This window comes from Bombina bombina, chromosome 2, assembly GCF_027579735.1.
Source record: "Bombina bombina isolate aBomBom1 chromosome 2, aBomBom1.pri, whole genome shotgun sequence".
Classification (NCBI taxonomy): Eukaryota; Metazoa; Chordata; class Amphibia; order Anura; family Bombinatoridae; genus Bombina; species Bombina bombina.
In genome coordinates, this window is record NC_069500.1 from 27,024,665 (window position 1) to 27,041,746 (window position 17,082).

Below are 17,082 nucleotides of genomic sequence, written 5' to 3' on the forward strand. Positions count from 1 at the left end.
TTTTGAGCCCTTCAGAGAAGTCCTGGAACATGCAGGAAGAAGCTGGATGTCTGTGTCTGTAATTTTTGCTAGGCAAAAAAAGCGCTAAAATAGGCCCCTCCCACTCATATTACAACAGTGGAAAGCCTCCAGGAACTGTTTCTAGGCAAAATTCAAGCCAGCCATGTGGAAAAAACTAGGCCCCAATAAGTTTTATCACCAAACATATATAAAAAACGATTAAACATGCCAGCAAACGTTTTAAAATACACTTTTATAAGAGTATGTATCTCTATTAATAAGCCTGATACCAGTAGCTATCACTGCATTTAAGGCTTTACTTACATTACTTCGGTATCAGCAGCATTTTCTAGCAAATTCCATCCCTAGAAAAATATTTTAACTGCACATACCTTATTGCAGGAAAACCTGCACGCTATTCCCCCTCTGAAGTTACCTCACTCCTCAGAATATGTGAGAACAGCAAAGGATCTTAGTTACTTCTGCTAAGATCATAGAAAACGCAGGCAGATTCTTTTTCCAAATACTGCCTGAGATAAACATTACACTCCGGTACCATTTAAAAATAAACTTTTGATTGAAGAAATAAACTAAGTATAAAACACCACAGTCCTCTTACGACCTCCATCATAGTTGAGAGTTGCAAGATAATGACTGGGTATGGCAGTGAGGGGAGGAGCTATATAGCAGCTCTGCTGTGGGTGATCCTCTTGCAACTTCCTGTTGGGAAGGAGAATATCCCATAAGTAATGGATGATCCGTGGACTGGATACACTTAAGAGAAATAAGACTTCCTTCTGGAAGATTCTTTCTTACCCATGTAACAAAAAACCCAGTAAAAGCTCAAGTCTTTCTGAAATGCGTTTCAGATCTAGAACTTTCAGGGGTAATTTTTCTCAGTTCCACAGCAGGAACAAGGATTGGGGGTTTTATTCAAATATATTCATTGTGCCTATGAAGGAAAACTCTTTCAGACCTATTTTGGATCTGAAAACTTTAAATGGTTTTGTAAGAGTCCCAACTTTCAAGATGGTTACTATAAGGACTATTCTGCCTTTTGTTCAGCAAGGTCACTTCATGTCCACAACAGACTTACAGGACGCTTACATTCACAATCCGATTCATCCAGATCACTATCGTTTTCAGAGATTCTCTTTTCTAAACAAGCATTACCAATTTGTCGCTCTTCTGTTTTTTCTTGCACAGCACCAAGAATATTCTTAATAGTTTTAGGTGCCCTTCTATCTGTAATCAGAAAGCAGGATATTGCGGTGTTTCCTTATTTGGACGATATCTTGGTACTAGTTCATTAGATTTCCAGATAGATTCAGTGTCCGTGACTCCAGTGATGTGCGGTGAGGCACTGACTATGATACGCCCGAGTAGCACATATATGAACCCAATAGAGATATTTTAAATTTACAACTAAATTAGTAGGTTGCACAATGACAATTTGAATTCTTTACAACACATGCATACAGGTAATAAAACAAATCAATTCTCGTTATATAGGCACCGCAGTTCCACTATTTATACAAATGAAAAATTAAGAGTGCATGGTCTTACCTTCCCAGAGACAGCAATTTCTCCACTTTCTATGATGAGGACATTATGGACAGAATTAAGGCTCTTAAGCTGGCTAATTCTTTTATCACAGATGCCGCTTTCCAACTAGCTAAGTTAACGGCGAAAAATTCAGGTTTCGCCATTTTAGCGCGCAGGGCGTTATGGCTAAAGTCCTGGTCGGCCAATGTGTCGTCAAAATCCAAACTACTGAACATCCCTTTCAAAGGAAAGACCCTCTTCGGGCCTGAATTTAAAGATTTCAGAAATCACTGGGGGAAAAGGCCATGCTCTCCCCCAGGACAAGTCTTTCAAGACAAAGAACAAACAAAATAATTTTCTTTCCTTTTGGAATTTCAGGAGCGGTATCGCTTCATCCTCCCCTGCTGCAAAGCAAGAGGGTAACGCTTCACAACCCAGGGCAGCCTGGAAACCTTACCAGGGCTGGAACAAGGGTAAACAGGCCAAGAAGCCTGCAGCTGCCTCCAAGACAGCATGATGGGGTAGCCCCAGATCCAGATCTAGTAGGGGGCAGACTCTCTTCGCTCAGGCCTGGGCAAGAGACGTACACGATCCCTGGGCCTTAGAGATTGTATCCCAGGGATATCTTTTAGAATTCAAGGACTCCCCTCCAAGGGGAAGGTTCAAAATTTCTCGTCTGTCTACAGACATGACAAAGAAAGAGGCGTTCTTACGCTGTGTAGAAGACCTACATACAATGGGAGTGATCCACCCAGTTCCAATTGCGGAACAAGGGCTGGGGTTTTACTCAAACCTGTTTGTGGTTCCCAAAAAAGAAGAAACTTTCAGACCAATCCTGGATCTCAAAATTCTAAACAAATTCCTCAGAGTCCCATCATTCAAGATGGAGACCATTCGGACAATCAAACCAATGATCCAGGAGGATCAATATATGACTACCGTGGATCTAAAGGATGCGTATCTACACATTCCTATCCACAAAGATCATCACCAGTTTCTCAGGTTCGCCTTTCTGGACAAGCATTATCAGGTTGTGGCTCTTCCTTTCGGGTTGGCCACTGCTCCCAGAATTTTCACAAAGGTGCTAGGGTCCCTCCTGGCGGTGCTAAGTCCGCGGGGCATAGCAGTGGCGCCTTATCTAGACGACATCTTAATTCAGGCGTCGACTTTCCAAAGAGCCAAGTCTCACACGGAAATTGTAGCGGCCTTTCTGAGGTCTCACGGGTGGAAGGTGAACATCAAAAAGAGTTCTCTCTCCCCCCTCACAAGAGTTCCCTTCCTAGGAACCCTAATAGACTCGGTAGAAATGAAAATATTTCTGACAGAGGTCAGAAAGGTAAAACTCTTAACCTCGGCCATCTGTAGCTCAGTGCATGGAGACAATCGGACTAATGGTAGCGGCAATGAACATAGTCCCTTTTGCACGGATACACCTCAGACCACTGCAACTGTGCATGCTCAAAACAGTGGAATGGGGATTATGCAGATTTGTCTCCTCAAATACAGTTGGACCAGGGGACCAGAGATTCTCTTCTCTGGTGGTTGTCTCAGGATCACCTGTCTCAGGGAATGTGTTTCTGCAGACCAGAGTGGATCATCGTAACGACCGACGCCAGTCTGTTGGGCTGGGGTGCAGTCTGGAACTCCCTGAAAGCTCAGGGCTTATGGTCTTGGGAAGAAGCTCTTCTCCTGATAAACATTCTGGAACTGAGCGATATTCAACGTGCTTCAGGCATGGCCTCAACTAGCTGCGGCCAAATTCATCAGATTTCAGTCTGACAACATCACGACTGTAGCTTACGTCAATCATCAAGGGGGAACAAGGAGTTCCCTAGCAATGATGGAAGTAACCAAAATAATCAGGTGGGCGGAGGATCACTCTTGCCATCTCTCAGCAATTCACATCCCAGGAGTAGACAACTGGGAGGCGGATTCTCTAAGTTGTTAGACTTTTCACCCGGGGGAGTGGGAACTCCACCCGGAGGTATTTGCCCAGCTGACTCAGCTATGGGGCACTCCAGAATTGGATCTGATGGCGTCCCGTCAGAACACCAAACTTCCTCTTTACGGGTCCAGGTCCCAGGATCCCCAGGCGGTGCTGATAGATGCTCTAGCAGCGCCTTGGTCCTTCAATCTGGCCTATGTTTTTCCACCGTTTCCTCTCCTCCCGCGTCTGGTTGCCAGAATCAAGCAGGAGAGGGCTTCAGTGATTCTAATAGCGCCTGCGTGGCCACGCAGGACCTGGTATGCAGACCTAGTGGACATGTCATCTGTGCCACCATGGACACTATCCCACAAGTAAAGGATGAACCCGTGGACTGGATACACCACAAGAGAAAGAAATTTATCAGGCAAGCATAAATTCTGTTTTTTCTGCAGGTCCCTTTGAAATTAAATGGTAAAATTAGGCATTTAAACTAAAGCATTGTTTCTCAACTTAAGTCCTCAAGTACCCCAAAAGACCAGGCTTTCATTATAGCCGAACCAGTGCTGCATTGGTGAAATAATCAGATGATGGTTGATAGCAGGTTGGTAAACAATCCATCCATGGTATTACTGCTGCTAAGCTGAGCACTTCACTTGTGCACTGCTTCATCTATAATGAAAACCTGGCCTGTTGAGGGTACTTGAGGACCACGGTTAAGAAACATTGCACTAAAGCGCCAGTTCAAATGCAATATGTTGATTACCTTGAGAATAAAGCACGTTTTAAAAGTTTGATCATATATTGCAATAGCAGAATATTGTATTGCAAATTAACTTCAGAGAAAAGGAAAAAAAAACATTGTTATTTTTAAAATAGGTCTTTAAGAACTTATATGATAAAACATGTAACAAATATTAAGAATCAAAACTTTTCTGTGACTGGTCTTGTTCAGCTCCCTCATTTGTAGACAAGGTCAATCCTATATTTTCTTACTAAATGTTCAATAACTTTATTCCAAAAATATTCACTGTTATTTTTTAAATATTTCTTTAATAACATAAAAAACATGTAACAACTATAAAGAATCTAAACTTTTTTCTAAGTGACTGTTCTTGTTCGGCTCCCTCATTTGTACACAAGGTCAATCCTTCTATCTTTTTTCACAAAATTTTCAATAACTTTATGAAGAAAATCTTCACAGTTTTTTTCATGTAACTGTACCAGTCTCTCTCTCTCAATTGCTAAAATAGCCAAAGAGGAAAGTCGTCCTTGACTGGTTTGATCCCTGCTATGTGTTTTTATTTGCTTTAAAGCTGAGAAGGACCTCTCAACAGAGGCTGTTGTAGCTGGTATCGTGAGAACCAGCTTCAGTAATTTCACCGCCTCTGGAACAGTCTGCATGAGATTGTTGTTGGACAAAAAGTTGAGTAGATCTGTAGGTGATTTGCAATCATTTCTCACCATTTCAAAACTATAAAATCCAATTAGATCACATTTTAGTCTAACTAAGTCAAAGTATTTGCCATATCTTGATAGGCTCTGCAGTTTTTGATCATCAATATGTTTGGACATCTCTAGCAGTTTAGTGCAATCGACCAAACAAAGGAATTCTAGCTCAGCAAAATGATCAAACCAAGCCTTCATTTGAACACTGACATTGTCCATAATGTTGTAAAACAACCTTTTCCTCACATCTCTTATTGGCTGTTTACTCCTTTCATTGTCTGTCAGCCCCATTCTGATGCATTCCAATTCAAATTTCTCATACAAATTGTCAAACTCTTGTCTCTGATTTTCAAGAAATTTCATAGTGTCAGAAATTCTCTGACAGCAGAATCCAACATCCATCACTTTACTCTGCAGCAATTGAACGAGTGCGTCAGTTTGTATGAAAATGGCCTCATATGTCATAAGCAAGAAGCAGGTTGATGCTTTATTCAGAAAAAAGTAATATCCTTCAGACATCATCAAGGTCTCATGATCCCAACCAGCTGGATTTTCTCTGAGAAACAGGAACATAGCACGTAGATCACTTTGCAACATGTTGACCGTCTGCACTAGTCTGGAATGTGAACTCCATCTGGTGGGTGCTGCTCTCGGTAAACGTCTCTTCACCATATCGTCCAGTAGGTGGGTGAGTTTTGTCGATTTACTGAAAAACATGGCCATTCCCTCAAGTGTTGAAAAAAATACTTTACACTCTTCTATAGATTTAGCTGAATTAGAGAGCACCAGGTTTAACTTGTGGGCATAACAATGGATAAAAGTTGCTTCAGGTACTTTTTCTTTAATCTTGGCTTGCACCCCATTAATAGCTGATGCCATCACAGAGGCTCCGTCATAAGTCTGAGCTACCAGCTTTTCAACACAATTATATTTCTCCAACACTCCCAATACATAGTTAGCAATAGCTGGTACTCGTCTGTCAACCACTTCATCAAATCCTAAGAACGCCTCCTTCACATTTATCTCACAATTCAGCTCACTTTTAGCCACATAACGCACAATTACAGAGATTTGTGTTTTGTTTGTAACATCAGTTGTCTCCTCTACTTCAACAGCAACAAATGGGGCTGCATCAATGTCCTTTCTTATATCCTCTCTTATTACATCAGCTACTGCTTCTATTAAGTCATTCTGTATTCTATTTGAACATCCAGAAAACACAGTGGATGTTTTCAAATGTCTTGCAAAAGTTGCATCTTTCCATGCCAAAATATGCAATAGCTCCACATAGTTGCCACGATTAGAAAACTTTGCACCCTCCTCGTTACCACAAAATGCTATTTCCTGTTTGCCTAGATAGAAGGTTGCTTGAATAAGGTTTTTTAAAATCTCACGGTTTTCAGTCACTTTCGCATTGTGGTTGATGATATATAATCTCTGCTGTTCATTTAAAGAAATATCTATCCTTCTCACTGATCCAAAGGTTTTCCAAGCAAATTGGTTTTGAATGTGACTGGTCGATTTCTCATGTTTGTTGACGCGCCTTGATAGATTTTTTAAATCTCCAAATCCAGCATTTGTCCAAACATTATCTGTAGTGGAGAACAAAATACACGGAAAGCAGTAAAGGCGATTCTTTGCATCACATCCACACAGCCAATCTTTCCTTTGATACCACTCCATTTGGAATGTACGTGTCATGGTTTTGTCTTTTTGAACTAAGTCCTTCAGCTCAGGCATTGGTCTTCCTTTAATTATTACTTCAATTTTTGAGGGAAAGTCCAATCTTGAGAAATTTCTAAGGTTGGATATAGTGTTTTCCATTTTGCAACCAGATTAAAATTTGAATACTGAACACCTGACAAAAGAAAGAAAAAAAAAAAAAAAAAGAGAAATCAGAAGGAGAGAACTAGAGTTAATCAAAGTAAATCTAAAAATAAACAGATTGTGTAAAAAACAACAACAACAACAACCTTACTTGCTTTCTTGCATAATGAACATCTAGATATGCTCTGTGTAGTGTAGCCCTGTCCTTATTGCGATATGAGAGCTGATATCTTTTAAACTGCAGTCAGAACCCTTTGAAAAAGCCGAGTTTGTCGGCGAAACATGTCAGGGGAGGTTGGGAGTTGATGGGCTCCGTGTAAATGTGGTTTTAATTTAGCAGAAACTAAAATCTATCTTTAATTATATAACTTATTTCGTCAAAGCTTGTTAGCAGCTTAAAAAAGAAATACAGCTATAGCTATTGTTAAAGCCTAGACGAAATTCTTTAAATCAAACAAACTGGGGACAGCCAGACTAAATCTAAGCTTTTTACACTAATAAGCAATATAAACTATACCACTTGGGTATGGTTACAAGTAGAGACTTATAGACATGGTCACAAACAATGGGATATAGTCAAACGATAAAAGTATTACAGGTACCGTTAAATTCCGGTGCTATTTTATATAATAATACTACTATCTCTCCATGGTGAATATGGGGCATATGGCTTTCTATACCAATATCCATGATTAACCTCTCTTGTTATGAAGAAAGCTTATTTAGTTAAATCGATATCAGTGGTGCTGGTAAAAATAATATTTGTGGTTGAGGCCTAAGTGCTATCAACTAGATAAAAGTTTGAGTGCACACAATATATAGTATCGGTTAACATTATAACATATAATAGTACCAGCTACACCATTGCACACAATAGCAGTGGTCTAATATACACAGCAATACTACTATATGGGTCATCACGGAATTTGATGAAAATCTATTAACACTTAGTGTTACTGCAACAAACGTTTGTGGTTTTTGTCCTAGATATAAGTGAGTGAGCGCAATTAATATAGAGTATTGATTACACTATAACATATAGCGATGGTTTAATATACATATCATACTATTATATATGTAATCACGTGATTGGAAGAGAGTTTGGCAGCACGCAATGTTATACATTGCATATAACTACCTTTAACCAGTTGGTGACTGAAACACTAAGTAGCCAATTATTAGACTAAACTCTATAAATGAGCGAATAACCATAATTGGGCTCAGAAGAGATACTTTTCTACACAATATAACTGGTACAATATATAGAGGTATATTTATGCTTTAAGCCAAGTTGCTACCAATATCTTAATACCCAGAGCATACACATTAGACTTCAAGTGGGATATATTTTTGATTAATATCAAACTGAGTCATTGAAATTCTTGACCAATTTATAAGTTCAAAATATACACCCTTGCTGAATAGTGATATAACCATGGGGGTATAATACCAGTTACGTATAGTTAATGACGCTCTCTATACGTCACAGATTCTATGAATTTTATGTACATGGTATACCACAATATGCCATAACCATATTACTTTGTGAACATCAATAATGTGCATAACTATTTATTACACACCAAATATATTTAGTAAAGTTATGACTGGTTATGCATTACCACTAATAGAAAGATTTATATATTATCATCTAGTAGTTGGAGCACCCAGGGCCTATGAATACCAAAAAACTCACCTCGCCCATCGGGCGAGTAAATCACAAAACTTACCAGCCCGCAAGAAACTTTAGTCGCCCTGCATATCTGCATGTAATGTGTATATATCTTATGTAAAAAGGCAATATAAATAGTGTTATTGTAATCTCACATGCATTGCAGACTGAGGTCCCAATTTGAATGTTTTGCAAGCTGCTTACTATTTGGGACTTTAACATTAATAAAAAGGCTTTAACTTTAGAAAATATTTTTCTATCACCCGGTAGAAAAAAACAGGGATATTATCTTTGAAAAACTGTATGTACAGTCTTGACTTATTTTCCCCTAAGGGAAAAAATAAATATATAACTGAGCATTTTTTATTTTTTTTTACTTCATCATATGTGGGGTTACGATTGACTAAGTATATTTAATTCTGCCCCCTTCAACCTATAGAGCTTTGAGTGGTACTGCATGTAGCTGGACAGTGACATAACAAGCATGTTAAAAATACTTTTTTCCCCCCTTTCTGCCCGGCTGCCTTTCAACTACTAGCGCGACTGTCAGTGCCGCGCTAGCAGATTTGACTGGGTGCATGGAGATGGTATGTTCTCTACAAATTAGTAAAGTCAGTTTTTGGAGCATTAATAGGGTTCAGGAAAATAGTGCACTGCTCTATATTGTTATGGTAGGCAGCTTGCTCGTGTACATTGTGCTGCAGTTCTGCAGAGGACCCTGGAGTACTTCAGCATAATGTACATTAGCAAGCTGCCTACCATAACTATATTGTGACTTTAACCCATACTTCGTTCATACACACACAGAGAAGAAATACTCACTGCTCTATATTGTTATGGTAGGCAGCTTGCTCGTGTACATTGTGCTGAAGTACTGCAGAGGACCCTGGAGTACTTCAGCATAATGTACATTAGCAAGCTGCCTACCATAACTATATTGTGACTTTAACCCATACTTCGTTCATACACACACAGAGAAGAAATATTCACTGCTCTATATTGTTATGGTAGGCAGCTTGCTCGTGTACATTGTGCTGCAGTTCTGCAGAGGACCCTGGAGTACTTCAGCATAATGTACATTAGCAAGCTGCCTACCATAACTATATTGTGACTTTAACCCATACTTCGTTCATACACACACAGAGAAGAAATACTCACTGCTCTATATTGTTATGGTAGGCAGCTTGCTCGTGTACATTGTGCTGAAGTACTGCAGAGGACCCTGGAGTACTTCAGCATAATGTACATTAGCAAGCTGCCTACCATAACTATATTGTGACTTTAACCCATACTTCGTTCATACACACACAGAGAAGAAATACTCACTGCTCTATAGTGTTATGGTAGGCAGCTTGCTCGTGTACATTGTGCTGAAGTACTGCAGAGGACCCTGGAGTACTTCAGCATAATGTACATTAGCAAGCTGCCTACCATAACTATATTGTCACTTTAACCCATACTTCGTTCATACACACACAGAGAAGAAATACTCACTGCTCTATATTGTTATGGTAGGCAGCTTGCTCGTGTACATTGTGCTGAAGTACTGCAGAGGACCCTGGAGTACTTCAGCATAATGTACATTAGCAAGCTGCCTACCATAACTATATTGTCACTTTAACCCATACTTTGTTCATACACACAGAGAAGAAATACTCACTGCTCTATATTGTTATAGTAGGCAGCTTGCTCGTGTACATTGTGCTGAAGTACTGCAGAGGACCCTGGAGTACTTCAGCATAATGTACATTAGCAAGCTGCCTACCATAACTATATTGTCACTTTAACCCATACTTCGTTCATACACACAGAGAAGAAATACTCACTGCTCTATATTGTTATGGTAGGCAGCTTGCTCGTGTACATTGTGCTGAAGTACTGCAGAGGACCCTGGAGTACTTCAGCATAATGTACATTAGCAAGCTGCCTACCATAACTATATTGTCACTTTAACCCATACTTCGTTCATACACACAGAGAAGAAATACTCACTGCTCTAGCAGGATGTTTTCCCGCGCATACAACCTTAGGGGTGAGAAGTAGCAACTGACATGGAAGAGACCAAGAGCCATGGAGATAAGGGGAGGTCTTTGAAAGCATTTAACAGAAAGAACTTCCCATTTCTTCCCTCCATTCCCGTGTGTGCGCATATGTGGAATGCAATTTGACTTTTTTATTGCTTCTTATATCCCACTTAAAATGTCAGGTCGCCGTTCGGGCTTATAACTTAAATTTTACTTGCCCGCAAGAATTTTTACTCGCCATTGGCGACCGGACCGGTCTATTCATATGCCCTGAGCACCTAAAGGTACCAACCAGATATATCTCTGAGAATATATAAGCTCACATCCAGTGGTATTCTCATCACTGTCCTCAATTTGATGGATCTAAGTTTCTGTAATTTTAATTGTTTTGTCTTATCATTTTTTAATAAGTCCCAATAAAAGTTATATTTTAATAGCCTAGTTCATCCGCCACTCAATACTCGATATCACCTATAAAAGGGAATTTGAGTGCTACACGTATGTACTTTTGTAGAGGTCATACCTCTAAGTTGGTTTTTTGTCTGAATAACTATCTACGCATGCGCAACAACTGGCACATCAAAACGAGGTCAACGTCAAAAGGAATTTGAATAAACCACAGTAAAAAAACACTAAAATGGATAAACATATGTAGACCGTCACATAAGATAGCAGATGACATTGGTTAAGTAGATACATTTTAACTAACGTCAAAACCACCAAAAAAAAAAGTTTTTTCCCTTTACACATAACTGTCACAATTACTCAATTATTTTTAAAAAATAACCTCATTATGGGGTAAAGAAAAGCACACAAACCTAGCTTTCAATCCTCAAAACTTTATTAATGCCGAAGAAGGTATCTGCCATTAAAGGGACAGTAAACAACTTGTTATTATAAGACATTTCTGTTTTGTTGCTAAAGAAAAACATATCAGTCTAGTCTTAAAAAGACACAAAACACGGAGGCGGAGCTTGACCACGCTGGAAGATGGTCGCACATTAGGAGAGCTCCTGCCACCTATGCTGACAATATAGCTCCTTATAGCAACTAATCACTTTTTACCAGCCTCTAACCCTATCGTACTGGCTGTTAGAGAACTTAGCCTTATTGCCCCTAGCAAGAATTCAGGACTGGCGCCGATCTGCTCTCTTATAACTGCAGGGAACCTTGCCTGCACGGCAGAACCGCTCTCCCACGTGGCACCGGACCCCATCACAAGCCTCACTACTGACCTGGTAATCTGATTGCTGTAAGGCCTTACCCCCGGAGGATATACTTTATCGCCATTTCAACCTTCTTGCTACAAGTGCACCTCTGGGAATGAGCGGTGCGGACGAACTCCGACTACTGACCCCGCAATCTATGCCTACCGCTAGACTCCCGGGCGGAGGTGAACAGCTGCGGCTCAAACGGGCATTACCTGCACTGCCTTCGGTCACGGATATTTGGAGCGTGACAGTGGAGCACCTCTAGCAGCACTCCAGATTGATACCGGAGGCAGCTTTTGCACCCGACAGGAACTTAAGCACTGCGAGTGGCACCGGGACTTTGCAGAGACACGCCGCGGTCTCTGCAGGAGACTGAGCTGCTGAAATCCCACACAAGCATCGACGACAGGTAACAAAACCTCAGGCCTGGGTAAAGGGGCCTCCTTGCATCGTAGAATCCTCACCTCTTAGAACGCCCCACACCTATATCAGGACATTTATAAAAAAAAAAAAAAAAGTTAAGCTTGGGTCTTTCCCTTATGGGATATATCTCCTCACTATAAGAAAAGGGGAGTATAGCTTCCCGAGTGTGTGTCTTCAGATCATAGTTTGCATCAAACAGGGTCATACACCATCTCCTGTTACCTTATAGGGGACTGCAGCACCTAGAGCATATCTCAGTATCACTGGCACGCCTTTTACTACGCCAAGATCTCCTACTTCTACTATACTGCCTCTCCTAAAAGGTTTGTAAAATTTGCCCACCAGAGACATATCTCCTATTTGACTCTTCATACTGCTACACTATAGGGGGTATGCCTAACAAGCGGGCAAGTAAGGCTGACAAGATAGGCACCTCTAAGCCTATGAGCCACTACCTTAAGCCTCTAGACACAGCCAGTGACCCCAACAGTGATGAAATGGAAGCATCACAGGACACCTCGAGCTCAATTGCTCAAAACACTAATGCCAACCACTCCCAATGTATCACTAAAGCAAATTTACATAATTTATCTTCTAAAGATGACATTCAGGGGGTTTTAAGCGAGATGCGGAGCTTAATTGGAGATCTTAGAAAGGATTTCTCTTCACTTGAACCTCTGACATGGGGGGGGGGGGGAGCCTGATAGAGAGAGCAGACGTGTGTGTCTGGAGCTCCTCTGACATAACTTGTTAAAAAAGGGGCAAATATCCAACTTTTGCAACAGCAATATTTTTTTTAAAATACTCTGGAAGTAAAGATAACCACGTATACCAGTCCTTTAGTGATTGGGCTAGTGATCTAAGGACTTTGAGCCACCTCAGGGACAGTACGTTCTGAGGCCTTTAGTAACTGCCTGGATTGTATGAATGTGATCTCTCCAAATATCTACGGCGTACTATCCTCTTAACATATGCCAAATGGATCCGGAGGCTGCATTAAACAAATTTGAGGCTACCGTTTGTGGGATGCTGGAGGAGCACTACTCTGAGATTAGCCTGTCATTTGCACAGCTCCTTGAACGGATTTGCACCCTATACAGTGCGCAAGATGGCGGCTGCAAATTAGGAGTCACTACTGCAACACACTTGTATCCCCTACAGACTCAAGATGTCTATACACCTCTAGAAGCAGTAGAGATCGGGGCAGAAGTGAGCAAACCTTGCATCGGAACAGGTGGAGAGAGATCGCAAGATGGCATGAGAAGGTCAGCTCTCTTATATAACGCACCGGATTTAAAGGAAATGACTGTACACGCGAGGAGGCCCCAGGAGGAGTGAAAGCGCACGGTCTCAACTATGTAACTGATCTGAGCACTGCGTCATACTTGCTGGAAGATGACCACGGCTCCCCAAGTTTGCATCATAAGGGAGTGATCAGGAGAGAGACCATCGATAGCCTGCCAGCAGTAATAACATTCCCAGAGAGATACGGTATGCAGGTAACCCTTGGGCTCATGCTTCTAGTAAGCTTAGACGCTTCCCACGGATATTCCTCTCCAGTCACCGGAGTCGGCTAAAGCAACGGAGTTCACTGCTGTTGAGGAGTAATAAAAATTTAATACTCCGGAGACTCTCCTTTATTGAACTTACAATCCCCTGACGCTCATTTAAATCCTTAGTGCCTTGTGGACTTCCAATATGGAGACTGCCCAATATGCTCCCTCATGCTTATGTGTCCCACTATTAGCTTAAAAGTTCATTATTGGTTTCATTCCCTATCAGATCTCTACATTGATTAATTTTTATGCGTTAGGGTCTAATTTGTCTGTACCTGCTAGAACCACTCATATGCTAGCCTTAAATATATGTTTCTACAGTGGAACTTCCCATTGCACTCCAAGTTTGTGTATTATCTGTGTTTATGCCTTTGCTCAGGGTTGTACTATTATTCATAAATGTCAAGTAGAATTGGTGCTAGTAACAAACTACTTATATTACTATATTGACTAGTTGTATAAAAGATCTTATACATAGCAGTAGGTCACATTAAGCAGAAATGCTGTGGTTTGATTGATAATGTATTCCTAACATGCTGTTTTAGAGTTAAACATGTTAATGGTGCCTTCTAATATTCTACATCCTTACTTGGTATGTTTGCTATAAACTTCGCTGTATTATATTAACCAGCTATGGCACAATAATGTATTGACAGCTCCTTTTGATTGGGTCAACTAAAATGCAGGCTTAGCTTACATAGAATAATCAATATGTCATACCCAGGTATGTTCCTTAGCCTACACTAGCCATATTTTCACATTGGTGATACATGGTGTTTTGCCATGCTAGTTGCATATTTGAATGAGGCCATATTAGTGTGGTGGCAATTCAAGTCTCACAGCTGTATGCTTATTCTCACCTATTATACTATATACCCAAGTGTTCAATAAATATTTATGTCCTAGTTTACCACCCAATATTAGTTAACATGTGGCCTGAGCTTTGAAAAATGCTACTCTTTTGATCGCACTAATGTAGATTATATATGCAATAGGTTCACTTACATATCTCAGATTCAATATGTCCGTGTGCTTGACAATTTAGCTAGTTTATAAACAAATTTATAATTCTATTATTCATGCTTACTGTTTTGTGTGTAAGGGGACTCCCAATCATAGGTGGGATTGTTTATATTATTGTTGATATTCATCAGTGACGCCCTACAGATTGTACAGATTGTATTCCAAGTTCTGTGCATTACACATATAGGAGATTTATATTATGACTATACGTGGTGATGTAACCTTTTACTTACTTCTTGATTAGAAGATGTTCATGTGGGGTTTAGATATGTTGTTAGTTATTGATTAATAGTTATGTTCAATCCTAACGTGCGCTGTTATAATCCTGCGGCCTACTCTCCGCTTTATCCCCCTTTAATTATAAAATTCCCATTTTCCCATAGCCCTCTTTATCAGCTACATGATGGAGGTAATACACCATATTTTATCTGTTTACCAATAGATTATTTAAATTTCCCTTTGATATACCCCCATTATGCTTACCCATGGCTAATAATACATAGATGGATAACATGGCATCATAGCCCATTTACTTTACTACTTGGACAAGTCTAAGTGCCCCTACCAAGCCTCCTAAAGTATATATATATATATATATATATATATATATATATATATATATATATATATATATATATATATATATATATATATATATATATATATATATATATATATATATATATATATATATATATCCGCCCTCCACCCCTTCCCTACTATACATAGCGGTGCTTACCCGCTGAATCTCCCCCTCCCCCCCAACTGCACATGTATTCACGCTCTTATTGAAGCTCTTAAAGAGCTAGACTTCTGGTCATCAAATACCTTTTATTTACTATATTCTTGGTCCATGGGACCTAAAACTAAGTTCCTAACTGGCCAGACATTCATGATATGTTATTGAAAAAATGAGGTCTCATTAACCTTACACCAATGTATTTAATAGAGGCCGAAACGTTTCGGTTAATTGTGTATGTATTCTGTTCTTTTGACAAAAAGGTGTTCTGTGTTCTATGTATATTTTATGCAAAAAACCTCAATAAAAAAATAAAAATAAAAAAAACACCTGACATACAAAATCACACAGACAACCTACAGTTCCTTAATGACAAAATAGAAGACATGGATAATAGGGGGCGTAGGAACAACCTGCGTTTCCGTGGGGTAACTGAAGCCGTTTCCCCCCAGAACATAGAAGGGTACCTACAAGCCTTATTCCGAATCATTAAAGATTCCCCATCATCCCCTGAGATTCCCATCGAGAGGGCACATAGGGCCCTTAGGCCCCGACCACCTAGCAAGGCACCTCCTAGGGATATAATTGTTAGATTTTTAAGCTACAAGGATAAAGAAGAAATTCTTCAAGGTGCCGAAAGAAGCACCCTATTACCCATGGGGGTGAGGAGATACAGGTTTTCTCGGATCTTTCCCCCATGACCCTGCAAAAGCGGAGGGACTTAGGCCATATAATGTCTGTTCTCAGAAGCCGCGGAGTTCCCTACAGATGGGGCATCCCGGTTTCAATCATCGCTACTACTAATAACAAAACTTCCATATTCCGGCCGGGAATGGATCACAGAGACTTTTTTGACAGCTTGGCGATCCCAGTCGCCTCTACAAGTGACCCTGATAAGGGTAGATCACAGCCACTCTCACGACCGATAAGGGACCACCCTGCAGAGGAATCGCTGGGGTAAAGTACTCATTGCCCTCAGGCTCAGAACTGTTTGTCCCTCTTGAGACTTATGTGTCAATTAATATTCTATAAACATGCTCTTAACATGTCCTGTATTTACAAACGTGGCTTCGGACTTGCACCCTATGTGCTTGAGAGGCCCTGTGTTTCTTTCTCTAATGAGGTTAATTTGTTTGATATACTATTCAATGTTTAGTGCCGAAAACCTAACCCTTTATATGTTTAGGAATGTTTTTGTTATAAAAGACAGGTATATTGTACAGATAGGAACCAGTCGTAATCCCATATGCTGTTATAAATATGTTTTGTTGCATACATAACTGGGATGCGGTGGTCACTACTCACTTTCGTATAGCTGCCTGTTAGAGTTAGCATGTTCTCTTAGCTTATGTTTACTGTTTGCACTCTCAATGATGCCCTGCCCCTAGGTGCGACTTGTTATCTGAGGCCCCCCTTTTCTTATAGAGTTAGCTTAATCAACAACTAGCTCATGGGGACAAGCTACCGGATTTCTGCGGTACACCGCGATTCATTAACCAAACTACCTTGGCCCCGGCCCAAACCCTTATTTATAACGCTTAGAGCGCCATGGGATCTCAGGCCCACTCAGTAAATAGCTGGGGTAAAGCACTTATTGCCTTCGGGCTCTAAATTGTTTGTTCCTCTTGGGACTATCGTGTCAATTAACATTCTAGAACCATGCTCTTAACATGTCTTGCTTTTACAAAC

General features: G+C 40.3%; 1 protein-coding gene across 2 annotated transcripts in view; it reads right to left on the minus strand.

Moving 5' to 3' along the window:
* Positions 1-4,502: 4,502 nt before the first annotated feature.
* Positions 4,503-17,082, minus strand: part of LOC128647644 (zinc finger MYM-type protein 1) — a 39,815-nt gene continuing 27,235 nt past the window's right edge. For both annotated transcript variants that reach the window (XM_053700394.1, XM_053700395.1), the window contains one exon: positions 4,503-6,776. In XM_053700394.1, the coding sequence (XP_053556369.1) occupies positions 4,598-6,742 (2,145 nt within the window). In that variant the 5' untranslated portion in view covers positions 6,743-6,776 and the 3' untranslated portion in view covers positions 4,503-4,597. The remainder of the gene's footprint in view (positions 6,777-17,082) is intronic.